The following is a 22,272-nucleotide window of genomic DNA, read 5'->3' on the forward strand; positions in this document are numbered from 1 at the left end:
GTCCAAAAACCAAGGGGGAGATCAACCCGAAACGACCCAGGGTTTTAGCATAAAAATAAAACGATCTCCATCGCCGGATGGTCAGACGTCGTTATGCAAAGTAAGGGCTGGTATCTCCCGTATAGGCCCTCGGCTGCGGACAATCGTCCGAGAGGACAGGATCGGCGTCCGGGGGCCAGTCACCGAAATTATATCGCTCTGCTGGGTCCGAGGGGGACCTGCGAAAGTGCGAGAGAGAGAGAGGAGAAGAGAGATGGCATTAAGGGGTATGTTTATCGCGGCCATCGTGACACTTGCGGCGACTTGATTGTGTTATTTCAATAAAATTAACAGCCTAGTCTCTCATCGAAACCGGCTTAGCCCTTTCCGTTTCGGGGTTGACGGCAACTACAACCCTAACTTGATACATTCGCTGATGGAAATTGAGGGGCGTTGAACGTCCAATAAAATTGAATACCAACAGGGAAAAATGTCGTATAATGGAAAAGATTCAAATCTAATTGTTCTCTTAATCGATTCCTCAATGCCAACGCTTTTCGATGGTGAATGGTAAAACAACACGATAGTTCCTGAAAACCTTCCGCGTGAAATTAAGTCATAAATATAATGCTTTGTCGTGTACTTGTATATGTGCAAAACAAGGTTCAAACAAACATAAAGATCGTGTAAAAGAATCGAATGCGCGAGTTTACGCCGTTTGTATATCAACAACTATTACTTACGACCTGCAAACGTGATAAAATTTCAAACTATATGACAGGATGTAAACATCTTCAAAGCGAAGCTCGGTAGCCGGTACTTTTGGGTTATGTCGGGTTCGATACGGGTATTTATATCGGGCTAATCTCGGATTTATTTTTTTTTTACTTGCCGGCTAGATACGCACCCATTCCACGTGGGAAATGACTACGTATTTAGTGGTTTTTCCGACCAAAAAATATATTCAGCTTCAAACAGTCTATTCGATATACCTATTCGAAAATTATCCGTCAAGACCGAACGGTTGCACCTAGATAGACGAAATTCTCAGATTTATTACTAGAAGAGTTGCCCTATCAGAATATCTATCACATTTCTATTTACGGTTACTTTTATTGGGAGATAAACGACTCGAAAGCTGACCTTCGAAAAATCCTGAAAAACATGGGTTTAGTTAAAAATTCGTCAAGACTAAACTGTTACGCCGAGATGGACGAAATTCTCAGATTTGTTACTAGAAGAGTTGGTATTTCAGAATATGTATCACATTTCCATCTACGATTACTTTTTCTGAGAGATAAATGACTCGAAAGCTGACCTTCGAAAAATTCCCAAAAAGATGGGTTCAGTTAAAAATTCGTCAAGACCGAACGGTTGCGCCGAGATGGAGGAAATTCTCAGATTTATTACTAAAAGAATTGCTCTTTCAGAATATGTATCACATTTCCATCTACGGTTACTTTTATTGAAAGAAAAATGACTCGAAAGCTGACCTTCGAAAAATCCTGAAAAAGATGGGTTCAGTTAAAAATTCGTCAAGACTAAACTGTTACGCCGAGATGGACGAAATTCTCAGATTTGTTACTAGAAGAGTTGCTCTTTTAGAATATGAATCACATTTCCATCTACGGTTACTTTTATTGAAAGAAAAATGACTCGAAAGCTGACCTTCGAAAAATCCTGAAAAAGATGGGTTCAATTAAAAATTCGTCAAGACTAAACTGTTACGCCGAGATGAACGAAATTCTCAGATTTGTTACTAGAAGAGTTGGTCTTTCAGAATATGTATCACAATTCCATCTACGGTTACTTTTATTGAGAGATAAACGACTCGCAAGCTGACCTTCGAAAAATTCCCAAAAAGATGGGTTCAGTTAAAAATTCCTCAAGACCGAACGGTTGCGCCGAGATGGATGAAATTTTCAGTTTTATTACTAAAAGAGTTGCTTTTTCGAAATCTGTGTCACATTAAGCACTACAATCATTTTTCTGGGAGATACGCGTCTCGAAAGTTGACCTTCGAAAAATCCTGAAAAAGATGGGTTCAGTTAAAAATTCGTCAAGACCGAACAGCTGTATCGAGCTCCATGAAATTTTCAGATTTATTACTAGAAAAGTTGCTCTTTCAGAATATGTAGCACATTTAGATCTACCATAATCTTTTTGGGAGACCTACTCCTTATTCCCAAGGGAAGAGGTAATCTTTAAGTGATGGTAAAAATTGTATATTGTATAGAAGCTGAAAGAAGATATTTCAGATTATTAAAGCATATTGTTAATCAAGGAAAGTTTGTTGCTACATATTTAGATATAGAATGGCAAAAGTACCCTTCCCTGAGAAAAATTATAAAAAGATACAATTTTATAGTTTATGTCGCCGTCATTGAATAAATCAATTCACGCGTATCTTTAACGGGGTAGTTCAGAAATCGTAAAAAAAATTCGAAACGCAATAAAAGACATTTCGACGGGTTGCGTAACGCCTTTGCCGCGGCATCGATAATGTTCCTCGTAATTCACGCCGGTCGTTATCTTTATTTATAAAATACAACAACGGCGGCTGGAAAAAGCGACGTTTCAGAAGAAGTAGCATCAATATAACGACGCTGAAAAGTAACCGATTCCTAGGAGGTAAATAAACCGGTAGTCGAAGAGGGCAGTCGTAAAAGTTGGGATTTTATGGGTTTTTGATGGGCAACTAGCAATAAAATTGAAACACCAGAGAGACGATCCCGTTCGGTGAAACGTAAAAATCTGCGATGCGCTTTTCGGATAGAAATCGATTGTTGGAATCGGATCGCGGGGGGCAAATGGGGCTCGGGACCAACGAAAACAAACAATTCCTTCGTGTTGTCGAAGAAAAGTAAGTTTTCTTCATTGCGGACGATGCTCAAATATTTAGTTTCCTCAATTTCGTGTCAATTTTTATAACCAAAGTTATAGTTGGGGAGCCGACGATGCTACATCGGGATTTACTCGAGCGTCGTGGAGACCTAGTGGATTTTGAAGATTAGATGGTAAACAGAAAAAAAAGGTTCTATGATGTATGCACTTTCAGCGGTGGGGAAAGCGTCTGCAGGTTCTCAAAGATTTATAGAAAAATCGTCAGGTGTACATACTCGAGCGTGTCAGATTAAGATACTATATATGCCCTATGTTTCTCTGATGATATCTTCCTGTTAATCTGATAGTTTGCGTGGTGGGGCTGGCCGTACCTAAGAATTAAAAATGGAAAAAAAAATTTCTAGTGTGCCAAATTTTTTAGAGGATAGGTTAATTGGACTCAAAGGAAGCTACTTTTCAAGAGACTGACAATTTGGACGTGACGCAAGGTCACAGCGGTCCTTTGAAAATGCAAAAAGAACGTTACTTGCATATACTCGAGTGTGTCAGATTTTCATACAGATGGTTAATCTCGGTGTTGCAGACGTGTTGACCCATTAATCTGACACTAATCAGTCGGGATTTTCTCATCTGACAGTTTGAAGATGATAACAAGGATTTTTTTTTAATATCTCCCTTCCTGTACCTCTAATCGTTTCTGTATTCATTATGGAAGTTGTAGATAATAAAATTCTATACAACTTTTGTCTGAAGTAATTTTACATACACTTAACCGTTTTCAAGTTAGAGGACGATGAGGGCGAGGAGCTTAGCCACACATGCTAAAGGCCAAGGTCAATGTAGAAATCCAGTCTAATGTACATTTATCGCCATATATCTCAAAAACGTTCAAACGTAGAAAAAATTGCTTCGGACACAATTTGTAGAAAATGTTATGCTCTACAACTTTTATAACGAATGCGAAAACAATTTGAAGCCCAGGAGATGAGATAATTCAAAAAAACTGAATTTTGTTACCTTTATGGCCAACTTTTATTGTTTCGACCTGCTGAAACTGCCAGATTATATTTTTTCCGTTATTTTTGAATCATTAGCTTCAAAATAAGAAAAAAGCCACCGCGCTCGAGAATGTACACGTAAAGTTGTTTTTGAAAGTTTGGTGCAATTTCACACATCTTCGTCAAGCTTAGATTGTCAGATTGAGAGAATATATACCATTCAACATGTAATTAATCACATTTATCTTAATCTGACACGCTCGAGTATGTACAATGATCCTTTTGGTTTTGCTATTCTGACAGGCTGTCCTAGACAATTCCCCCTATTTACAGATCTAATTTTTGGTAGAGGTACTCCACAGGGTCCAAGGTGGACCAAGTGGAGATCCCCTTGTATTAATCTGCCGAATTTCCCTCTTGCGCTCCCCAACTATCAGTACTAAATTGTATGTTTACATCGAGAAGCGCAGAAGATTTTTGGGGTTTCAATAAGAGTTTTCTTGAACCAATGAAGGGTAGTCTTTTTGACAAACTTCTAATCCACTTTGAAGACAGATATGCTTTCAGATATGTTACTTACACTTACACCTATACGGAACAGGTTATAAGTCTGTTCATTTAATAATCTCATCGTTTTATGCATCGATACACTTCGTTATAGATTGTTGATCTCCTAAATGCAATTTCCGAAATCGTTATTACCATCCGCGTTCTGGCCGACGAACTATACTCCAATCTCATACGCTGGCGGTATCAAACACCCCCCTCCCCACCCCCGATGTTGCGAGAACGAAAACTACCCGGCATCAATCTATTCTTTCAATCAATTTCGGTACTTTTTGATAAGCCGGCACTCCACTCCATCCCCCCTCGGGTCCCCGGAGCCCCACTTCAACTATTTTACGACCGCCGCCGCCCCCCTCGGGGGGGTTATCCGCGTCCTGGCCCGGAAGGGGCGCGGGGGTGTGAATAACGGCCTTCCGGCGGTCCCTTTCCCGCCGACTTGATTCATTACGGATGCCGGGTCGAGAAGTTGGCCGTGTTTCATTTCTGACGAAATTGGGAACGCGCGCTTCGCACCTAAGAAACGGCCGGTGGGTGCAGGGGGCGGCGGTTTTGGTTTTTCGTTATTCTCGACGGCCGCGCCTCGCTCGTTTCCGACCCGTGCTGGTTTTATGGCGGAGATGGATCGGATGGAAGTGCCGAGGAGAGAGGAATTCGGTGTCCGGAAGACTGGCCTAGGAGATGTTGGAGTTTTTGTCATTTAACTATTTTTCGGACGAAGTATTCTGCAGTTTTTCGTCGCATATGACCTTGGTTCGGTTTGTTGTTTACAGAAACAAATTTTAACCCCACCTGTAATTCATATTATATGTTTAGAAGTATACAGACAGTGAGTCTTTGACTCGTAAATATTTTAACAATAGATTCTTGTGGTAAAAAGGAACACTTTTTTCCTTTACCATTTTTTTCCGAATCAGCACGGTTTGAAAGATACAGGCTGTTGAAAACCCATAAAAAATGTTATATTCAGTTGACTTAGTTCTCACAAACAGTTTCATCAAATAAAACAGAATTTCGGAATATAGTTTTTCATTTATTTGATGAATCTTTTTCGAACACAAGGTATCACCCACATCTTCCAGTTTTCTCATTATGATAGATAGGAGAGAAGTGTTTCTTTTGACCTCAAGAATGTTAAAATATTTGTAAGAGTCAAAGTCTCATCGACTGTTTTATTCACACGTTTTTCAAAAATGTTTTCCTTTTGCATCTGTCACCTGTCTTCTTTGATCCGTATCTTTGCTTTTGCATTACCGATATATTCGGGTGAATTGGGACAATTACCCCCTTGCAGATTTCTTCGTTTCTTACCATTTATGAGTGAAGGGACAAACTTATAAGATTGTGTAGCGTCTTTTCTGTTAGTTTAACAATTAATTCCTGTTGAGTTTGCCGTGACCAGAGCGTTTGAATTGACAGGAAAAATTAACGAATTCAGCAGAGTAAAAGCGCGTTTTTTATGGCCTTATACTTTCTGGTGTCCTGTACAAGTATTTCACTTTGTGCATGTGTAATTTTTTTTTCTGGATACGTGGTATATTAGATATGTCATGAAACAAGGTTGTTTACAAATCGAACGGCAACAAGGATCTCATTCATTTATTTTGTTTTCTCATAGGGTGACTTGGGATAATGCCGAATAGATACAAGCGGCGCATTGGCAGCAGAAAATATGCCAGTTTTTCGCAGGATATTATTATTTACGTTATTTCCACAAAGAAATCACCAAAGAATGAAAGAAATCAAAGTTAACCTGTTTTGTTTAGTTTTTTTACATTTGAGTTGCAATATATTTACTTTCGCTGTAATAGGGGTTTATCATTTAATTTCCTTTACCGAATTTCAACTATATAATCACAAATTCTAATTTTTCGAAACTATACACCTTCCCAAGTCACCTATTTCATTTGAGAGTTGAGAAATCAATAGATTTTAACTGGTGTCCTAAGCCTCCCAAATCGGTGGGTGACTTGGGACAAGTATATTTTATTTTTTCAAAATTTATATCCGAATTCTGCAGCATGGTATATATCCTTATCAATAGTCTGAGTCATTAAGCATATTCGAACCTTTTTTTCAGATAAAAATAGGTCACCGTTTTGAAAATATGACAAGTTGAATTCAACAATCGTCCCAAGTCACCCGAATCTACGGTATGTATTTTGCGATAAATGACACACACTTTAAGTGGTGATTAACATGCCTTCATCGTAGGGTAGAAATTAATGAATTGCCTGAGAAAAAAATCACAACGATTTTTAATCAACTCCTTCATGCTCCAATAATGAGTTTTATATCAGCTAATGATTCCCAGAATTGAACCATCACCAAACGAAGGACCATAACTTTCAGAACGATAGAAAAGCTAAACGCTTCACATTCTTTCCACACCTGAAACGTCTAGAGCGCAATTTAAAACCCCTGAGAGTAAAGGCCAAAGATTCTCGCAGAATTCCTTAAAAAACTAGGTGAAAGTTACCACCGGTAGAACAACGGGTTAAAACACGGCGCGTTACCGACTTTCACAATCCTTTCAGACGAAACAGCGTCGCCAAAAAACGTTTGCACCCTTTTGTACGCCCGATCTTATTTACGACCCCCACATAAATTCACCGTAAAAAACTTTTATTTTCGAGACCCACTTTCGAATTTTCGGAGAATCTCCCATAGATAAGCGTATGAACGATTTACAGATTTGACGGAGGAAACGTAAAAAAAGTAACAACAGTAGGAGATAATGGAACTGACTCGGCCCCATCAAATAAATTGACGCCGGACGTTGAACGGGATTACAAATCGTTGATAGCTCCTATTTTTATTCTCTTCCAAGTTGTTTAATATTGTATACATAGTGATAATTTTTACTATACTGCCACAGCGGGAACAAGAGATTATTGGGAACATCAATTTGGCATTTAACCAGATAGAACGACCGTTAGCGTGTTTTATTCACCATAACTCGAGAACGTTTATATCAAAATAGGCCATTACGAGCAATAATGGGCGATATATGCAATGGCCCGTTGACACATAAACATAATAAAATTGTTTAAAGAACTTCGGCATATATGCCGCCTTCACCACGGTCAAGGCCGCTTTATTAACAGCTGAGAGTACTTTCGGTGGCCCTAATCGGGTTGGACTTACGTCCATTTTTGGTAGGGTTCCATTCGGCAGTAACGATGGGTTTATTGCGCTTTTATAGCGCGCTTTCACCGAGATAAAAGTGTTGCGCAAGTGCCTACGGGCCAGACGTAGTGTACGGAGTAACCACAGTTTTGATAGATTATTGCTGTAAAAAGATTCATACTCATCTTGATATGTTTTTTGAATTATCGGAGTGTATGAAAAGGCTACCTCTGCTTTAAAAAGATGAAATGGAGAAGTCAAGGCTCTGTTAGATTAGCAGTACCTACTGCAATTACTCCTCAATAGTTAAGACTCTCGTAATGTGAAAGGTATTAATTCATTTTTATTTATCATTATTTACTGCAATGATAACTCCGAACGTGCAAAAAACTAGTGAATAGAACGAAAATATTGAGGAGAAGTGAATAGAAATTGTTTTATTGATTCGAGATAACCAAACAATTGATGATTCGATAGAGAATTGCACTCCAGAGAGCTCTTTGAAGTCAACTCGAAAATGAAAAGTGGAAAAACAAAAAAAATTATTCTCTCCTAAATTTGGCCAGATATTTGAAATTTTGGTATGAAAATATAGGTTTTCGAACACGCTGAATCTATTGCGAGCAACTTCGCAAGCCTATCTCCCGTCGTTTAGATTTTCTTTTTGGAAATGGCATTTTTTAAAAATCGAAATTTTCAATCTGCAATATCTCCTGTTATATTCGTCTGATCGGATTGGGATTTCCGGTTATATAATCAACGTTGCCTAGGCTTCCACCCTAGCACAAAAACTCGATTTCGAAAATCTCGATTTTTTGGGTCAAAAATGAGCAAGGGGTTAGACCCCCCTAAAATGATCTATTTGCTGCTCTGTCTGAAAATTTGGATGTTCCATTACTATCCTAGGATATGAATTGCATAGAATTCGTTTCGAAGATTCTAGAAAACCAAACAGTTGATGATTCAATAGAAAATTGCACTCCAGAGAGCTCTTCGAAGTCAACTCGAAAATGAAAAGTGGAAAAACAAAAAAAAATTATTTTCTCCTAAACAGGGCCAGATATTTGAAATTTTGGTATGAAAATATAGGTTTTCGACCACGCTGAATCTATTGCGAGTATTTTCGAAAGCCTATCTTCCTTCGTTTAGATTTTCATCTTGGAAATGGCATTTTTCAAAAATTGCTAATTTCAATCTGCGATATCTCCTGTTATATTCCTCCGATCCAATTGAGATCTCTGGTTTTATAATCAGCGTTGCCAGGGCTCCTATTAAAGACTTAATGAATACAAAAATAATATAATATGATGTAAATCTATAACGATAAATTCAAAAAATTTCACAAGCCTCGCCATATCACAAGCTAAAATTACAATTTCGCATCGGCAAACGCAAGGTTCAAAAATCTGCCGTTACCTACAGTGTGACCGTCCCTAATTAAGAGCAGACATTGGCATATGAACTTTTTAATTTCCCCCATATAAATTTAGAATATGATCCAGATTCTTCATGCCAATAATAACTTCAAGCGCGACGTGCCAACTGAAGGCTAGTGTATATTGAGGATATCTTCATTAGAGAGACGCGTTATAAATCTCTTTGGATCAGTATGATATAAAAAGAAGAACTGGATTTGTTGGTTCTAAAATAAAGGCTGTATTTGAAGGTAAGGCTTTTTTTCAACAGAAGATAGAACTGGTCAAAATGAAGCGTTTCACCAAAAATCACCTATACAAAACTTTCAAAATGACAAACTTAAAAAAAACATTGAAAATTATTACTGAAATAGAACCTCATACGACCTTAGACCATTTATTAGCTGAATTATCGCAAAGCAGTGGGAAAAAACTGATCTCCTGATTCGACCATGTGGTTTCGTTTAGGATATTGGCTCGTTCGATATTAAGTTGTAATGAAAATGGAAATTTTGGATTGACGAATTGTTCTCATTATTTTTTAGTAACTTACACGATTTTATGAAATGGCTTATTTCGATACCATCTGACAGAAGACACTTAGGGCACAAGTGTGAAAAATAGAATAATACTTAGAAATCTCACCAATAAAATTCGTCTAAATTATTAACCAATTTTTTCACAATTGGCATCACAATCTTCTTGTTCGAAAATTCCAACAATCGTCGTAAAAATGCAATGAAATGGGGAAACATTATAACACTTTTTCAACATAACTAACATAGGCACTTTCAAGAAACTGCCTCGATTTTCTACATTTTTTTTTCACCCTTAATTGCACGATACAACAATTATGATTCTCTGAAAAGTGACCTGTTACATCTAATCCGATGAACTTGGTACTGAACCTTTCATTGTCCAGCCATATGTTTATGTTTTTATTCGTTTTTGCGATGCCGGAGTCACCTTCCACAGTCCCGTACTTGAAATTCAATGAAATTTTGTCTAACTTCTATGGTTATATCTCAGCCATCTTGGATATTTTATATAGACAATTTTTGGTTGAACATCTTATTTTGACGAGTTCCACCATCGTCGTTTGTTAGGTTGTATTCAAATTTTAATCACTGAAACTTCCTAAACTCATTTTATTCATGATTAAATGTTTATTGAAATTAATCTCTCCAATTTATAATTTTTTTTTTGGTTCTTATGGTCAAAACACATTTAACATTTAACCGATCAAAGTATTCTCCATCTCCATAGTTCGGTATTCCAAGCAGTACATTTTCAGAAAACCCGAAAAATAAATGACAAAAAGTTCGAAGTACCTACTCCCGTTATTCAAAGTGCCAGAACGAAGCAATTCCAGAAAACATCTGAAAAGCCTTTGTTATTACCAAGGCACCGACGTAATTAGCCGAACAAGTCAACAAGAAGTCGTCATCGGAGACTTTTGTCGCGTTTTCTACGCCCACTACGTTCCTTCGAAGCCGTTTCGTTCCATATTTCAGGGAAATATCGGCGAGAAAACATTAACATTTCCCGAGAATATGTTCGAACACGATTCGGAAAGCGAAAGGGCCGTTTAAGTCGAGACACGGAGTAATCTACACTGCTACAATGTCACAATTCTGTCATTTGGGCGAGAGGCGCGCAGAACCGTACAAGTTTCTTTCTATGGGGGGGTCGCTGTTGCCTCTATACAAATTGTTTTCAAAGGAGAGGCTTTTTTTGAAATAAGTGGTTTCACCAAAAATTGTCTATATTAAATATCCAAGATGGCTGAGATACAAACCCTAGAAGTTCGACAAAATTTCATTCAATTTCAAGTACGTTACTGTGGAAGGTGACTACGGCATTGCAAAAACGAAACAAATATAAACATATGGTTGGAAAATGAATGGTTCAGTACCAAGTTCTTCGAATTAGTTGCGTCAGGTCACTTTTGAAAGAAACATAATTGTTTTATCGTGCAATTCAGGGTGAAAAAAAATGTAGAAAATCGAGGCAGTTTCTTGAAAGTGGTTAGGTTAGTTATGTTGAAAAAGTGCTATGATGTTTCCCCATTTCATCCCATTTTTACGACGATTGTTGAAATGTTCGAAAAAGAAGATTGTGATGCCCATTGTGAAGAAATTCGTGAATAATTTAGACGAATTTTATTGGTGATTTTGAAGTATTATTCTATTTTTTACACTTATGTCCTAAGGCTCTTCTGTCAGTTGGTATTAAAATGAGCCATTTCATAAAATTGGGTAAGTTACTAAAAATAATGAGAACAATTTGGAAATCCTAAGTTTCCATTTTCATTACCACGTAAATATCGAACGAGCCAATATCCTTAACGAAACCACATGGTCGAATCAGGAGATAAGCTTTTTCCCACTGCTTTGGGATAACTCAGCTAACAAATGGTGTAGACTCGTATTCATTTTGACCAGTTCTACCTAATGTTAAAAAAAGCCTCACCTTCAAATACACCCTGTATAGGGCGAGTCTTTGACTCGTACAAATATTTTGACAGTAGATTCTTGAGGTCGAAAGAAACACTTCTTTCTTTTACAATTTTGTCCGAATCGGATCGGTTTGAAAGATATAGGCTGTTGAAACCATAAAAAAAAATTTCTCAAGAACTGTTCACTGGAATGAAATGAATTTCGGAACATAGTTTTTCATTTATTTGATTAATCTTCTTCGAACACAAGATATCACCTACGTCTCCCAGTATTCTCATCAGGACTATTATGTACCATAAAAATAGCAAAAATTCAAAGAACCCAACTCTTGAATCTAAGTTGAATGAATGAATATTTGAATGTTTTGTAAAATAAAAGTAGGTATTCTTCAGTTTCTCGTATAATGCGCCGTTTTCGAGTAATTTGATGCTCGAAAAATAAAAAGTATCTGTGCGAAATTTGAAACATTGGGTACTTTGGCTGAATACAACTCTATTTCAAAGATCCATAGATGTTTAGTGTCACAGATTCAGCTAGTCATTCTCCGAAGGAAATGTTGTTTTTCCAGGGGTGGCACAGCTCATTATGAAAACTTAAAATGGCTATATCTTTTTAGCAGAGCCGAATCGGAAAAAGAATCAAGAATCTACTGTTAAAATATTTGTATGAGCCATATCCTGTATGTCATACCGGAAAAGTTTTTCAAATCGTGGTACATCGACGGTTTTCTAATTTTGAACCGGTAAATTTGATTTATTCACCTTACTGTCATAAACATGGTCTTGTAATGCTCAGTATACAGGGGGTGAGTCTTAAATTCATAAAATTACTTAGAAATAAACTAAGAACGGTATTGGAGTATCATTTCATGTTTTTAATTAGCCGGAGACCATCTTGAAGGCATACGAAGGCAGCGATAATCAGGATTCCATCATCAGAAGAAGAGAGGCCAAACCGCCGAGCTTTCCGAGAATACGAAAACGCACAGAGGACGTACCTGAGAGACTCCGACTACGAAATCCTGAAATCCAATACCGATAAGTTTCGCGTCGGACAGAGACGCACACACGGACGAGGAACGTTTCTCGAAATTCTGTTACGGCGTAGGAGGGACACGGACGGGGTTCGAAAAACAACGAAAAAAAGCCGTCGCTTGTCGCCCGTTGACAAACGATACGAGCTTAGTCTACGCCGTCGGATTTATGAGTTTCGTGGACAAAACATGTTTGGCCTTTTTAACTCTTTCGGAATTGATTGCGGCCGCTGGCCGGACGGTTCCACGACTGGTTTCTCGGACTGCGCCGTAATTCACGGAGCGCATTTTTTTTTCGGGTCGGCCGAGGTCACGGTCCGCCGACGTCGAAGAGACGACGTGGACTTTTGCGCTCGAAGATTACGCTTTCGCCTGATCAAAGTCGCTGATCTGATTATTTTCCTTCCCTTTCATTAAATCATGCTGGAAAAATTACTTCGAGAGGAGGAATTACCGCGGCAAGGAAGAATTACAGCGACAGTTAAGAATTACCGCGACAATGGAGTATTACCGCTATAATAAAGAAAATTCGACGTGTTGCACAAGTATTACAGTGGCGATGAAGCAAAATTGATGCGTAGACAATGAAGAATTACCGCGAAAATGAAATATTACCGTTATAATAAAAAAATCGAGGTGTTAAAGAAATATTACAGAGGCGATGAAGCAGAATTACTTCTTTGACAAAAGAGAATTACCGCGATAATTATGAATTACAGGCCATTTTCGTTGTAACTTGGAAAAATGAGTGAGATCACTGAATTTGTAATAAAAGTAAGCGTTCAGTCTCCTAGAATAATCGAAATGATGAAATACTCGGATAATTCCCTCTGAAATCTAGGAAATGTTACTTGATTATCCTAACTTATGATATTCAACATCTGTCATAGTTTTGCAAGATCATTTTCGACGTACTTATCATCTACATATCTACCTATCAGAATAAGAGCTCAATTGTTTATAAGGAATTTCTCATAGGACCATAAGTTTACATATAAAATAGATGTTCAGAACGATATTACAACATCATGACAGGAGATATATCGAAATGGAAGGAATTTTAATTGATTTCCGATGAAGAAATACGTAAATTGAACAAGTAGTCGAAGCAAGAATAGGAAAATAATAGAAAGCGGTTGTTCAATTAATGGAGAAGAAAGTGTTCCTGATAAAATATCAAAAAAATTATCGATAATTTACACACTTAATCTCTCTAATCGAAAAGGACAAGTTTTTGTCTGTGACATTTAAACGATTAAATATTAATTTTAGAAAACAATAATTGTCTACAGTCCACGATCTTTCTAATTGATTTTTGTATTCTCATGCTCTTTCTGGCATTATATCGGAATTATGGTGTCTAACATTTGTTCGACAAATGAAGTTTCCCCGTAAAAATTTCAAGAGTATTGTTTTCAATAAAACACTGCCTATAAACCATTTTAGGAAAAAACATTTCACAAATTAAAAATATAGCGCAGTAGATATTTGGAAATGAATATTGTCTCCTCGTGATACCAATTTTAAATTACAATTATTTGATATTTCTTTTAGGGAAATATTAATTCTGATGTCTTCATGATATGATAATGATAGATTCAAAGCGGTATTCTGTTATGAAACATTTTGTACAATTATACGTCCTTCGATGAGGAGAAAACAAATTTAGGTCGAAATGAGAACTTTGTTCCAGATAACAGGTCCATAATTCATGAATTGCACATCAGTCCGAATTTCAAACTATTGATTTTCGGGAATTGAGAATCGGAAAAATTTCATTTGAAATCGTGGACTTGTTTGGCAGTTCAAAACAATTCGTATTAAGGGAAATCTATCTGATTATTCCTTGTTCTTAATTCCTTTGAAAATTTAATTCTTCTCAGAACACTTATTTCGAATAAGATAATAATTCCCAACAAAATTCACAAATTTTTGTATTCTTCGTTTTAGTAACATTGTTGTTCCCCTGAAATAAGTTTCAATTCCATTCAATATGAAATTGCTAGATATAGAAAGAGCTATTTCTTTACGTTTCAATTCCACTTCAACAATAAAAATTATTGGCGGACTTTTATTGGGTTAGGATTACCGTAAAAATAATTTTAACTGGGAGGATTTCTCAGCTCTTATTTAAATATTCTAATTATATTGAAATTTCGAGTATTCTCATCAATATATACGGAACCTAACAACGAAAAGGCTTGAGAAACAGTCCTAGATGATAAACCACACACGTTGGTTTGTTGCACTTTCAGATTAGAATGAAAAATTACGTTCAAGATAAGCTAGATAAACAGCCAACATCGACACTTTCAGCTGAAAACAAAATAATAAAAATTGATAACAATGACCCATTCAAATGTTTCAAGATATCAAACCCGAAGCAAGACTGTTAGAGGAACGTGTAATATTTTCTGCTTTATTCCTCTAGATTAAACGATCGATAGGACGTTGAGATTAATCTAGTAGGACATTAATTTCGAGATCAAACGATAGTCTCTGTATCGATCATTTCCACGCTGTCCTTGATGTAAACAACGTTTAATCAACCGTCCTCACTAATTACGTTTGGATGTAAATAGCAAAAGGAAGTAATAAATAAATAAAGTAGAACTTCGGTCGCAATCTAGAAAGCGGATCGATTACTTTGGATCGATGGGAAAATCATCGGCGGATTCAGTCCCTTGGTCGGCAATAATTCAGCATCGTTAAACTTAATAAATAAGAAAAAATAAAGGAAAAATATGTACCATTGTACTCACCACAGACCACTCGATCGAACGGGCTCATCCAGTCTGGAAATAAAACGGCAAATTAGGCTCGAAAACAATTCAATCGTCACATCGGATGTTTCTATTATTCCCTATTGCCGATATAAACCATACAAGACGGTTTAATTCGGTTTAATGCGGACATAAATGACAATGCAATTGTGATTACAGGCAGTTAAGAGTGTTGTTTTATTGCCGTTTTTATTGCCGCGACCACAAAGTACGGCCGTTAAACCCATGTTTATTGACTTTTTAGGACGGAAGAAATCTCGACAATCGCCAACAGGTGATCGGCGGCCGACGGCGCGTGGCCGAGACGCTTCCGTCGGATCGGAGAGGCCTAGGACGCCCGCCGTCGTCGCAGTAAAATTTTTACGACATGGTAAACAATGACTAATTGTTTATTGCCACCGGTTGATGGTTTATTAGGGAATTGGCATAAACGGCGTTTACGCCGCGTTTAACTGGAGGTTTCAGGTAAACCGCCGAATGTTCCAGGGGAAGTTTTGGTGGTATTTAGAGGGTGCAAATGATGTTACCGAGTTAGATTAAGTGGTTTTTGATCGTTTTACGTCGAAAAATCGACGCGGAATGGAGGAAAAATAGTTTAAAATAGTTGTCGGCGGTTTGGGTAGATAAAAGGCGGACTCACCTGTGATTGACATCCAGGGATACCTCGGTATGTCCGGTATCGGCTGTCCGCCGGGGGCCGTGGGTTGGCTGCAGGAGTTCAGCGGGTCCACCACGGCGCTGGCGGCCTGGTGGTAGAATTGGGCCGCTATGGAGGCGGAAGCGGCGCTTACGGAACTGGCGGCGGACACGGCCACGCCGTTCTGGTGGTGATGGCCGAGGGTGTAGTTCACCATCGAGTCCGTCGGTGCCACGTTGCCCGCCAGGCCGGCCGTGTACCTGCAGGACTTGTCGTTGGCGGCGTCGACGGCCGCCGCGGCCGCGAGGGCCGCCGTGCTGGCGGAGGTCGAGAAGGCGCCCGGCACCATGGACCCGGTGGCGGCGGCGTTGAAGGCCGCCGCGGCCACGGCCTGTTGCTGATGGTGGTGGTGTGCGGCGGCCGAAACGTAGGGGTACATCCTGGATGCCGGCGACGTGGAGGAGGCGCTGCTGGAGGAGTGCTGCGGGGACGATCCCGCGGGAGAGGCCGAAGAGCTGTAGTTGACGGCTGATGCGAGACTGGCCTCGATGGCGGTGCTTGATGGGTTGCTGAACAATTGCTGATGATGGAACTGCTGATGATACTTTGGTAGCATACTATCGATGATGAATTTGGAACTCATCGCTAACATGCAGGGTTCCACGTACGACGGTCACCACAACGCGCACTTATCATAGTCTACAAGTGGCAACTATTGAAGGTTACAGTTAGCACCACACGTTTTTACGATCGCGCACCAGTTAAGAGCTATACGTAACGGCGTCGTTTACCCTATGCAGAGTATCTTACGCGTCCTTCTCCTCTACTTCTTCGAATCCTTTATGACCCATGTATGTTCAGTCTATAGCCCTCTATGCCTTATCCACGGTACTAGAACGGTTATGGCGCCCCTCCACGACAGCGCCAATCGGAGCAGGTGCGGACGGGGACCAATGGCTGCCCTCGCCGCGCTTTCCAGTGTGACACGATAGCATGCCCGAGTCACGAGTCGATACTTTTGCCACGCCAAGAGAGGATCTGGCGGACGTTCATGGGATCGCTACGGCGAGAGAATAGAACGGTCGGGACGGGGAATCGTCCGCTGCTTGTGCAGCAGCATCGGCACGGTACCGGGCGAAGAGGAAGAATGTACAATGTCGAATCGCGTAGCGCAAACGATGTTTACATTGCTCCCCGTTCGATAACAACGTTTGCATTTGTCTATAACCATAAACATAATAGAGAACTGTGGTTCTAAAATTACTCACAACATAGTTGTCAGTATTTTTGAAGCAGCTTTAACGAAAATGGTACATATTAAGGCTAAACATCAATATTTAATCAACATTTGATTCAACAGTTAAACTTATTAATGAATATACAAACTTAGAGACAGACTTAAAGATATGAGATATTCCTGTGAGGTTTCAATAAAAGGCGACATGAAATTAATTACCTATAATAATTCAGTAAATACGATATGAAAAGATGATTTAAATAAAATAAAGTAATTTAGTTTTTCAATCAGGTCGTTTTTCATCAAATAAACACAGTGGTGATTCACCCAGCTATTGCTATAAATCTATTTCTACTATAATTATGAGTGAATTCTTCATTAAAGTATATAACAAAAAGGAGCAACAATAGATCTCAATCAATCGAATCTCCATCAGTAGTACGGATTCTGTACATCCTGAATTACATAACAAAATACAGGAAAAAAATGTCGTTTTCATATTATTCTTCAAGGAAAATTATCAAATGGATGTTTCAGGTTATAACAAATTAAGAGTTGGCAAATCGATAGAAACATTTGAGCTAATTGTTGTTTCATTCACATTATGAACATCAATTTTTGTTTAAATGAAACTAGTTTCGATAGTAGGTACCTACTTTTCAATGTGATATAGGTACTTACCTAATGGATCATTCTGTATAGGTAAAAAAGTTTGCGAGTGTACCTTTTTAATTTTTGAGTACCTATACATCATTTATTGCTTTCATCCTCAGTTTTATATATACAGGGTGTAAATAAATAGTTTCGAAAAAATGTAGGGTGTAATTCCTCGTCAAAAAATAGTGTGGGGTTTTTATATGAAATTTGTTTTCGAGCAGCCAATGCTTAGCTTCTCAGATAAAAGGAATAATATTGAGTATTCTTAAAGAGCGAGGAGGCAATCAATATAAAATTTGTTGGAATCCCCAATAATTGCATAGGGTACAGAAAGCCACCCCAAAAAATTTGTTCCACCTATGTACCTATTGATAACTTTTTACCGAGAGATTACAAGAGACCTTATTAGATCGAAATAGATCACTATCAAAAATTGAATTTTCAACGGTATAATATTAATGGGGAAAAAGTTACTTGCGCAACGAATTTTAAGGGTGGCTTTTCTACTCTTTGCAATTATAGGGGAACTCCACCTAATTTTTTTATTGTCTTCTCTTCTCCATGAAATGTCTGCTAAATTTTCTGTCAGTTTTCTAATTTTGCAGAAAAAAAAGCTATTCAAGTGCCATCTTTCGGAAATCAGAAGCTGTATCTAAGTAGGGTCTGCTCAAAAAAAAAGTTTAGATGTTACACCCCCTTTTTATGGCAAGGAATCACACTCTTCTATTATTTACACTTTGCACATTAATTTTTATAGAACAGAGAATTCCAGCAGAGAACATATTATTTTTCGTGCCATATTTCACGAAAATAATGAATTCCCAATGAGAACCATAGATTGCCTTGCAAAAAATCACCACCCATAAACGGCCAAGAAAATTCAGAGATGAAATGTAGAAGACGAAGGTCAAATATCCACAAAGAATCACTCACCGTCGAATAATTAAGATGATATCCCCTTTTCAGAGATATCATGTATGAGTACAAGATGACGATGAGTAATATTTTAATCAAACTAAAAAACATAAAAATAAAATTATAAGTAGCCGAACGAAAGTTAAAAACTACCAGTAAAAACAAGGAAATCACCGATAGGAAATGATTTATCCTTTCCTGAAACGAAAGATGACAACAAAAAACTCATCACCGAAGCAGAACCCCGCTCTCCTTGGAGTTCCGTCGAAAATTCGGAGTAAATAGATCCATTTACGTGGAAATGGCCAAGTGGCATCATCACAGTGCAAATGACCTCTAAACAATCCATAATCTTGCAACGATGTCATCTACACATGCCGTTACAGTGATTTGGTGCGTCTGTCGACGAAAGGTCCCCTACATTGTCGTGCACCATCCTGACAAACGGCCTTGTACGGACAGGGCCGCATCAGGATGGTTTGTCGCGACCGCGCAGAGGTGGGCTCTGCCGACGAGGCAAAATATTGAGAATGGGGGAATATTATAGGAGAACTACGATCTGTTCGGTAATGTACCAGGTGGGTACCTGACCAGTTCACGTATAAGTATAATAGGAGCGAGTTCCATTAATCGAACAAAACGAAATTTATGAAAAAATATTCTCAATTCTTACCTGATCTCATTTCAAATCCACAGTCCATCAAGTTGCACCCACTTTCTTGTTTGGAATCTAAAAACAAATTGTATGGTCAAACATTGTTTTAACGACTACTTAAAATTTAAATAGTTTATTGGTATCTCAAGTGAAAACTTTATTGGGCAATAGCATTGCTCTTTGTGCTCCCTACTGACCCATAGACCGCCTAATCTAACTGTGTGTTCTCATTTCGATGATACTTTGTTAAATGAAGAATAGACTTCCTTGTCATTTTAGAATTGGTCCTCATAATTCCTTGAAGGAAGAAAAACGAAAGAGGCAAAAGAAATCTGGGGCTAATTTTTTCTTAAAATTCCAGCTATAATTTGGACAGTTCTTCGTCGATGTTTGATTTTTGCCAGTGGTGTGAAACACCATCCTAAATCTTTACGTAAATGGCGCAGTGTATTTTTTTAAGCTCTCGTTGTTCTACAGGGTGTGAACATAGAGAAGTCAATAATTTAAGTTTTTTGGCACTAGACAATGGTTTATATCTCGGGCTGAAAATCCAGTATCACCAAAGTTACAAGTATAACTGCTCAAACTTGGGCAATTTTTCAGCTATGCCACTTCACTAGGCTGCTCAGTTTCTTGTGTAATGTTATTTCATCTATCGAATAACTTCCTCCGTCCTGAAAATTTATTGAATCCGCACTCTAGATGAGCTTTGACAGGGCACGCTTTACCCAGCCTGTTTCCGGATTTCCAACCCGATCAACAACAATCATCCAGGCTTGAAAACAACCCCAACGCCGTACCTACCCCCAGATCCATCACCGCCAGACACCGCTTCAAGACATCCGTCTAAAGACAATAAGCAGCCGTAGGTCTATAGTTTGTCAGAACAACCCATTACCATAAAGGCGATTTCCTGACGCACGGGATGACAAATTGGCCGTCTGTACGGCCTAAACAAGTGAGAAATCATAAAATCGACCGTAATGACGGAATCGTGTCAACCCCCCGGGATTTATGGGGAGGGGGAGAGACGACGACGCGACCATAACCGACCGTTTTGCGAATGGCGAACGAGTTGTCGGATTGACAACGACGTCGATTACGGGGTGGGGTTTTGAAGAGGGGGCAGTTTTCGTTATTGTTTTATTGTGTGCGATTTTGTTGTTAGGAATGTGGGGGCAATTTGGGTTATGGGCTCGTCTGATTGTTCTTGCGGAAAATCGAGATGCCATAAAAAGAATCATCACCAGCGCTAAACGTAATGTGATGTCAGTGGGGACTGACAAATCAATGATAAGGAGGAAAACCAATTGGACGCCGAACAGAGATGAATAACAACCTCTCATCCACGACCGTTGCATAAAGTGATCATAATTCATCGATTCTTTCAACCACTGGCCAGTGTCAGCTCGTGGTCATTTGATCTAAGGTCAATGAAGTACATAGTTTCCAAAATTCGAGTATACCAACAAGCCCTTGAATTCTAATTGAAATCAAGGCGAAGTCCTTGTGAAAATCATCATTCTCGGAGAACGAACATAATCTAACTAGACACGAGAGTATTAATTGATAGCTCAGCCTCCCTTGCTTCCTTCAACGAGCCAGCCCTGCTTTCAACAATTTGGTGGGAATTCAAGAATATCAAGAGCTAAGTGTATGAGGATTACTGTTGGATTAATAGAGTCAGTATTCATCATCAATTTTTGTCCAGTTTTATTTTTTTTTCTAGTCCCAAGACTTCGACAGTTTGTTTAAAGCAAATAAAGTTTTATGGTTCGTATAATGAACAAAGAATCCCACATCTATTGTCATTTTCTTCCACAATGAAGTTGATCCTGAATTTCTTCCCACGAAATATCCTATATTTCCTCCAGTTACACCCTTTCTTTGTACCACCATGTTAAACAGAAATCAGGTTACCCTGATTCAAGCAATTATACCAACCCTCTCCTCTCCTATCAACCACATTGTCCACCGGAGCACCAGAACTCCCCTTTCCCATAACATCATCCCAAAAAAAAAAAAATGTATGAAGGCATCCCGGCGCCCAGACTGGCAAGACAACGATCTCCGAAGGGGCCTTCGACCTACACGAACCGTAAATTCTCCTTTTCCCCTTCTCCCGATTCTCCTGTCGCCGATTACACACACTGACCAGATGATGTCGACCCCGATTGTGATCTACAACGTGCTGCAGATTGAGCCGCATCGGCAGTTCTCATTTTTCGCCCTCTAATGCGATTTTCGACGCCCCGGCACTGCATCCCCGTGAGGGCGTTAAGGGTGTCAGCACATAATGATGCTTTTAAGAAAAAAATGTAGGAAAAAACACCCATCTTGATCTACTCTCGATTTTCTTCAATTCTGACTGTTATTCTTTCACTGTTTTCCCTTTTTATTTATTGTGATGTTTTATTCTCTTTGTAAACTATATTTTGCTAACATAATATAATAGTACTTGTTCCTAGTTATTTTAAGGTTTTTGTCTCATAATTTTCCATGCATTTTGGATAGTCTTTCCGACAGCATATTTAGATAACCTGTGAAAAATACTGATAGTTTTTTAATTCTGCTCAAAAAATAAGTGACTAGTTTACGTGAAACACCGATTTTTTTTGAGAACCTAAACATGCTTACGGTGGATGCGCTGTGACTTACAGAGATCTCTAGCAAAAAGTTCGCAATAGATAAAATGTCATAAAAAATGTTTAAAGTTTTGTTTTATCCTCAAGTTGCAGGAAAACGTGAAGAATCGTCAGCTAGATCTAGTTATTTCATCATAATAATTTTGGAGAGAAAAGATTTAATGGATAACGTTTCAACGAATTTATACGAGGTGTCCCGGGATTACCGCGTCAAAGATGACGACTTGATTATGGATTGCTTCAATTTTTTCAATATTAGGACAGATATGAGATATGGCTATGCACCTAAAACTCAATTTTTTACTCGTCCCCCATAGCAACA

The 22,272-nt window shown here is 38.6% G+C and overlaps 2 protein-coding genes across 3 annotated transcripts in view; both read right to left on the reverse strand.

Annotated features, from left to right (window-relative positions):
- Positions 1 to 16,868, reverse strand: part of LOC123318706 (homeobox protein abdominal-A homolog) — a 66,953-nt gene extending 50,085 nt beyond the window's left edge. The window contains exons 1-2 of one of the 2 annotated variants that reach the window (XM_044905404.1): positions 15,845 to 16,868; positions 15,184 to 15,216 (exon numbers count right to left, since the gene is read on the reverse strand). In XM_044905404.1, the coding sequence (XP_044761339.1) occupies positions 15,184 to 15,216; positions 15,845 to 16,493 (682 nt within the window). In that variant the 5' untranslated portion in view covers positions 16,494 to 16,868. Of the gene's footprint in view, positions 1 to 15,171; positions 15,217 to 15,844 lie in introns of both variants that reach the window. The other variant, XM_044905403.1, reaches the window with a different exon arrangement.
- LOC123318394 overlaps positions 1 to 22,272 on the reverse strand; it is a 332,282-nt gene that overhangs the window by 148,687 nt on the left and 161,323 nt on the right. Inside the window, exon 3 of the mRNA XM_044905003.1 lies at positions 19,324 to 19,380. Within this exon, the coding sequence (XP_044760938.1) occupies positions 19,324 to 19,380 (57 nt within the window). The remainder of the gene's footprint in view (positions 1 to 19,323; positions 19,381 to 22,272) is intronic.

Source organism: Coccinella septempunctata, chromosome 8, assembly GCF_907165205.1.
Source record: "Coccinella septempunctata chromosome 8, icCocSept1.1, whole genome shotgun sequence".
Lineage (NCBI taxonomy): Eukaryota > Metazoa > Arthropoda > Insecta > Coleoptera > Coccinellidae > Coccinella > Coccinella septempunctata.